The sequence below is a fragment of the Osmerus mordax genome, chromosome 11, assembly GCF_038355195.1.
Source record: "Osmerus mordax isolate fOsmMor3 chromosome 11, fOsmMor3.pri, whole genome shotgun sequence".
Classification (NCBI taxonomy): domain Eukaryota; kingdom Metazoa; phylum Chordata; class Actinopteri; order Osmeriformes; family Osmeridae; genus Osmerus; species Osmerus mordax.
The window spans coordinates 8,305,452-8,312,478 of NC_090060.1; the positions used below are offsets into that span (position 1 = coordinate 8,305,452).

The following is a 7,027-nucleotide window of genomic DNA, read 5'->3' on the forward strand; positions in this document are numbered from 1 at the left end:
CTGTTGTATAGTGGGTTAAGCAAGGGGAGCAACTGCAGCAATTGTTCATTTTAGGAAAGCATCTAACCAGCCAGTGTGATATTGTTGTGAGTTTGAGTTGGTGGTGGTGGGTCATGTGGACAGTAGGCTATAGGAAGGATAGGGTATGACTGTGGACGAGTCTAAGGGAACAGGGTGTTTCAGGACTGATAGTGGCGGTTTTACATGTAGAGTTCAACAGACACCATGACACCATCTCCTCTTTTTCTACCCATGTAGCCCACTGCAATTGGGGATTCTCTTTACAAGAGGTTGAAGGAGAAGCTTTAGGCATCTGTCTCTGGTACACACTCCAGCACAGAAGAGGGCGGTAACGCACCAATAACATGCCAACCGCCATTAAACACCACAGATTTCCATAAAACGGAAAGAAGAAGAAACACGGAAACAAGAGGAACTGAAGGAGGTAGCAAGCGACTTTTGGTAAGGTTGAGAAGTTGAAAACGGGTAGCCTATTTTATGTTCATGTGCCTAAAACGAACTATTGTTAGATCCAAACTTGGCTAACGATATATGTGCATTATTCTGTCTGTGACTGTCAGTTCAGATTTTGTATTGTGGTACCGAAAGCTTTTATACTTTCATGATCTTAATTGTTTGTTTGTGCTTCCAGAGAAACATTATGAGAACTCCGGTATCTGTGCTGCGCTTGCCTCGAGGCCCCGATCCAAACAGCTGCGGTTTTGATCGTAGCTCCCCAAGGTTTATCGCCCTTTGCCAAACTACAATCTCCGCTTCTACAGGATCTGAGATAGACTCCGTTCATTTCCAACAAGAGCAGCGTGTGCGGTCTGAAATGAGAGAGAACTTCATGAGAACGCTCATAGCTATGACCAACAGACAAGTACAGTTCCACATGTACGAAAAAGTTAAAGTTAAGGCCAAGTTTGGAGCCTCGGACATTGATGTTCTAAACTTTCAGGTCTCTGAGTTGCAGACTCCTATAGGAGTCCAGAAAGAAGCGCTCCTCAGATGCCAAGACCTAATCTCTTACTCGTTTGATGTTTGATAGAAAATATGAAATAGATTTCCCCTTTGGCGCGTTTTCAGACTGCAATTTGTTGGGCAGAACAGTTTTGGTCTGAGATGTATTTTAATAGTTTCTTTTCAACTTTTCTTTGTGCTTCCGTTCAGATTTATTTTGCCAAGCAGTTAATTAAACCACCACTAGAGGGAGTGCAAACATCGTTTGTTCATAGGTTGCCGCTTTTGTTTTGCCTTTAGCAAGTCATTTGGGTTGTTACACGCTGTACTAAAAATAACACTATAAAATGTAAATAATCACTTACAAGCACAGTATTTGTTTTGAATAAATTTGTCACTTGCTTAAATCGGGCTGTAAGATTTTATTTAGGATTTCTGATAAACTGGACTATCAGTGGTAGGCCCATATGTTGTAATGCCAGTTGGGCTGCGGGACCAGAGTTCAGGGGTCAGTGGCCCCCCCCACCACACACGCCCATCCATCCCAAACATGCCGTTCTGAGGGAGACTGGTACAAGTGTCCTTAGCAGGCCTTGTCACTCTAGCTTATCCGCTTGCTCCATCTCCCTTTATGAGTCAGTTAATATATATCTAAAGTCACCCAAATACAGATGAGTAAATATTGTCCTAACTGGTGTAACTCTCAGTAATGGAAGTAAACGCAAACAGAATATGAATGTGACTCCGTTTAAGTTGGTCACATCTCCCTGAGTGCATATATAGGACTTATGGATTTGTCATTGTTATGAAACAAACTTATCATGGGTTACACAGCATCAGCAATATTTTAATCTCCCTAAAAGGTGTGTTTGTGCATTTCCAGTAAATCATTTTATTGGAATACCATTAGGCAGGTCTTGGTTATCCTGACCACTCTGTTGAGGCACAGACAGTCATCAATGAAAAGAGTAAGTGTGACTCATCCCCGTGGGCACACACACAGAGAGTGAAACCCTATGACGTCATCGACCCTCTGTGATTCAATCAGGAAGTCCTCAAGGACGACCAATGTTAATTTCGTATTCGCTCTCGGGCAACTGTGATTGGCTTGTTTGCAGCCGCCAGCTACTCCGTTGCGCACACACAGGACAGGAGCTTGTTCGTTTGAAAGATCAATGATGAAATGTACAAGTCATCTGAATGTTAAGTCTGGTTGCAGTGATTTATTCGTCTTGTTGTGAGAGGTTTTAACCGTGCGTGTGCCTGAGAGGATCTTAGTTTGTGTCTGTGTTTGTTGTTGTTTGTTGAATGATCATTTTATGAGGCTTCCCAAGTCAATGTGTGGAGAGTTTAATGTTGACCGTGACTGTGGAGAGAACAGCTGGGGGAGAGAACTGTGATTTTGGATGTGCTTATGTATCACTATCAGTATATCAGCTGATGCCTTATTATCTGTTTGTGTGTTATCTTATTATTCATTTATATATACATATGCATTCCTACTGTAACCTATGTTGTGTTCTGATGACAATCGCAGGTCTATACACGGGTACAATATGTTATCATTGTTTTCCCTCTCTACTATAAATTCTGTCCTCTGACTTTCATGCCTCAGAGGGACTTTGCTAATATCGTTGTGTTTCTGAGCTGGTCATTTTTAGTTTGTTGAACTCTTTCTCCAATCAGCTGGTTGTCTAATACTTGCTAATACCCAGAACCTAAACCGATGGTCACATTGTTCTAGTGGAGACAGAACTTTCTTCCACAGAGCATAGGGGCACCCTGTCTCTCCGCTACCTACTCTCTCTGCTGCTCCCTCCTGGAACTCTGCTTCACCCTCACTCCAGTGGAAAACATCCTTCTGTGTGTGTGTATATGAAAACTGTATATACAAATGTGTGTGTGTGTGTGTGTCACGTTGGTACAAGGAATCTGCTCCGTCTAACACCATGAGCGGACAGGAAACACATTCCGCTCCTTCCTGTTTGTGGCCCTCTCTCACTTCCTGTCAAGTGTCTGTGATAACTTATAAAAATACATGGCCACATCCACTTAATCACTCTGTGCCCCAGGCCTCCCCCACCCCCCTCATTCCCAACCCCACTCCTCTCCCCTGTAAAACTGCTGGCTGGTCACCTCTAGGACACTGCAAGATATCCTGATTCTATGCTGCTGCAAGGCTGAGAAATACCTCCCCAATACACACACATACAGAACACACATATATATATACATTTGGAGTGTGCTTGGTTTAGACTATACCAGGAGAATTGAATCATGGGCCAGTCCTGAGAATCGAAACTCTGGCCCAAATCAAATGCACCTCATAGTGTGACCTCTGGATGTCTCTGGATCCAAAGCTCCACACGTGACCGTGTCCAGCGTCCAGTAAGACATCTGTTGTCCACCGAGGAACTCCCACAGCCTGTTGGAGAGTAAATGGGAGCAGACACAGCTTCTTGCCTCGCTCTGCTGGGCTGTTGCAAAACCCTCTCAGCAGGTTTGGACACACGTCAACAGCAGACTGTCACATGGGCTAACGAGGGATGGAACCGCTACAGGAGTGGATGTGATTGCGTGTGTTTTCACAGCTAACCTGGTTGCAGGATCAGGATAGACATGATGGAGAGTCTCTTGGGCTGGTGGGGCGCTAGGAAGGTAAGCAGGATGTTGTGTATGAAACTATGGCACATTCATCAAACTAGCTGCTGTTTGCCGGAGCCTGTAAACAGGCAGGCACACAGACTGGCACACACACACATACACATGAAGAACTGAGTCACAGCCATCCAGACCCCAGGTTTGTTTGACTTGCCAGCGGGGGAATGTTGGAGCAACTCCAGTGATTGTGAGCTCCAGGCGCTGCTTGCGGCAGGCTAACTTCCGTGGCTCAAGTGGCCAGGGAGATAAAGGACTGGGTGGGTGAGCGTGCCAGCTGAGAGCCCCTGGATACCGGAGCCTCAAATGCAAACAACAGCACTGATTGGATTAGAGGCCCAAGATAAGTTATGTGCCATACTTCTCAATAGAATGGCAAGGCCTGGATGTTGAAGGTCTATCTTCACTATTAGTGACGTCTTAGTTGTTTTTGAGAAACGTCTCTTACCTTTTTGAGGATGGATGGGGGTGTGTGGAGGGGTTGTCAGTGTTGGGTGTAGGGAGGTTGTCAGTGTTGGGTGTAGGGGGGTTGTATGTGTTGGGTGTAGTGGGGTTGTATGTGTTGGGTGTAGTGGGGTTGTCAGTGTTAGGTGTAGGGGGTTTGTCAGTGTAGGGGGGTTGTCTGTGTTGGGTGTAGGGGGGTTGTCAGTGTTGGGTGTAGGGGGGTTGTGTTTGTTGGGTGTAGTGGGGTTGTCAGTGTAGGGGGGTTGTCTGTGTTGGGATTAGGGGGGTTGTCAGGTTTGGGTGGAGGGGTTGGGGGTTGTTATGGTTCTTGGTCTAGACAGGAAACCATATGAGGATAGAGGAGGGTGGTGGTGGTAGTGTGTGGGGGGAGGGGGTCTCTAATTAGCTGGAGATTAAAGTTATCTTCATGTATCTACATCAAAGGCCAGGGACCCCCTGAGCACCCCTCCCTCTCCCCCAGGACTAAACACAGGAAGAAGCTGCTAATGACTGTCTGTGATGCAGATGGCCGCTGACACAGGTCCTCTCTGCTGATTGGATGGCCTGGACACCGTGATGTCATTGGCATTTGCCAATCAGAGAAGGGCAGGACAGAACTGCCTTGTTGACTCCTCCAGAAGTATGCCAGCTTCTCCAGGTTGGTCCAGAATGAAGACACTGGCAGGTATCAATTGCTTTCAGATAACACAGGGGCATTATTTTAACATGTGGGAAATTTCCACACCATCTTCAGTTTTTTGTCCCTACTGGGATAGTCTATCCCGAGAGCCCAACCATGTTCCTTGAGAGACACAGACCAATAGACTTTCATTCCAATCCTCATTCAGCACACCTCATTCAAATAATGAACTAGTGGATAAGATAAACAACTGTGGATGGAAGGAAACCCTTCAGCAGGGAAGCAATCCAGGAACAGGATTGGGGCGCCCTGGTCTAGAGTCCAATAAAGTTTTGGGAGATATTTTATATTGTAATCCACATTATGTACAATGTATCCTTTTGGGTAGAGAATGGGGCGTTAGAAATCTAATTTGCAATTATTATCATTACAATAAGGTCTGCCTAAATGTGTTGTTTAATGTTGTTGATCTTTAAACATGAACTCTCATGATGCAGAACACTTGTTAGAACCTCACGCCTCCATGGCAGCCAGAGTAGCAGAACCAAGCATTTAGAACCAGGCGTTCAGAACCAGGCGTTCAGAACCAGGCAGTCCGAATCAGGCATTCAGAACCAGCAGTTCAAAATCAGGCCATGATTAGACTTCACAGCTCCAATCATTAATTAGTCAAAAACAGGAAGTCGACAGTCAATATCAAAGACATTGTTTCCTTTTGGAAAGGACACAAAACTGACTAAGTATGCCCGCTAAAAACTGTTATTATTTCCAGCAACTTGTTATGTTGAATAACATTCCTGTCCGATGAGCAGGAGGGCAGAGGGAGTTCTTCCCCGACCCCCCCGGCCCCCCGGCCCCCTGGCCCCCCAGCCTGCATCACCACACAGTCACATAGTGGAGGTGTGACTCTTATTAAACCAGTCAGTGTTCTTAGGTTGTGCTCGAAGGAAAAATACAAACTTGAAGAACCTTTTATGGTTCACGGTCAAACACATAAACGTTCTAACCAGAACCATTTCACCATTTAAAGAACTTGTGAGTTCTCCAACATCAACGACTGTAAAGTAATCTTTGGGAGCCTAGTTCTCTTAAGTGTGTGTGTGTGTGTGTGTGTGTGTGTGCCAGCAGGGGAAGCAGGCTAGCAGTCTGGTTTGAAGGGCAGCTATTTAATCAGCCTGCACATCACATTCCTGCCAGGGTCTGACTTCCTCTGGTCATTAACTGTCTGTCTGAAGACCAGGGATCTTCAGACACTTCCCACAAGAGCCTCCTCATACTCTTCCTCCTCCTCCACCCCCCCCCCACCCCCCAAGTCCCTCTCCTTCCTCTCTTGCTTCACTTTATCTCCTTCCTGCTTCCCTCTTTTCTCTCTCGTTCTTTGAGATCATCAAAAATGTATTTTCATGGTGGCCCTGAAGCTAGACCTAATTGCTTATAATTGAACTCTGTCTCCCGTCCCCATAACCCCCCATTTACCCCTCTGCCCCTTCAGCACAGTCCTCCAATCTCAATTTCTGGATTCCTCTCATATACTCCTCTATTCCCTTTCCTTTTCTCAACACCCCCCCCCCCACACACACACACACCTCTATCCCCCTTGCTCTCTCTATATATTTCTAACTCTCTCTTATTTTTTTCTTTCCCTCAGTCACTCCCTGAGAGTTGATTTATTTGAGTCTGGGACAAGGACATCTGCCCACTAGCCAGAGACACTGACGTATGTCGCCTCCTCATCCCCCTCTCCCCATCATCCTTCTCTCCTTCTCTTCCTCCTCCCTCTTTCAAATTGGGGTCACCACCCTTCATCACGCTGGCTGGTGAATCACCAGCAGTCTTCTGTCTGGTGGGGGTTGTGTGGGTGTGTGCATGGGGGGGGGGGGGGGGACTTCCGTCCTCTCTCCAAATTACCAGGGTGAACCGACATTGTCTGCTCTCTACTGTCTCATCACTCTGTCTCTGGGAGAGAGAAAGGGAGGAAGAGAGGGAGGGAAAGTAGCGAGGGAAGAAGAGAGACGGGGAGAAGCAAGGGACGAGAGGAGTGGGGTACACGAGAGGGGAGAGAAAAGCGAGAGAAGAGAGAGGAAAAAGAGAAACCTTTCAGCTTCTTCCCGTTCCTCTTGTGTCTCTCTCTCTCCTCCATGTCTTCCTCGTGTCCTCTTGCAAGAAAGAAGAGAAAGGGAAAGACAGAGAAAGGGAGAGAAAAGAGAGAGAGTGACAAAGAGTGCAGGAAGACAGTGAAGGGCAATATGCCACACCAGTGGGTGATATAGAAGTTCATTAAACTGCTCTGTTCTGTCATTACCACAGTCATTAGGACTGGAC

At 46.3% G+C, this 7,027-nt stretch overlaps 1 protein-coding gene across 1 annotated transcript; it reads left to right on the plus strand.

Annotated features, from left to right (window-relative positions):
- The first annotated feature begins 345 nt into the window (after positions 1-345).
- gemin7 (gem (nuclear organelle) associated protein 7) lies at positions 346-1,370 on the plus strand. The gene is made up of 2 exons (XM_067246482.1): positions 346-462; positions 653-1,370. Exon 2 carries the CDS (start codon positions 662-664, stop codon positions 1,046-1,048), a length of 387 nt encoding a protein of 128 aa, XP_067102583.1. The 5' UTR covers positions 346-462; positions 653-661; the 3' UTR covers positions 1,049-1,370.
- The last annotated feature ends 5,657 nt before the right edge of the window (positions 1,371-7,027 follow it).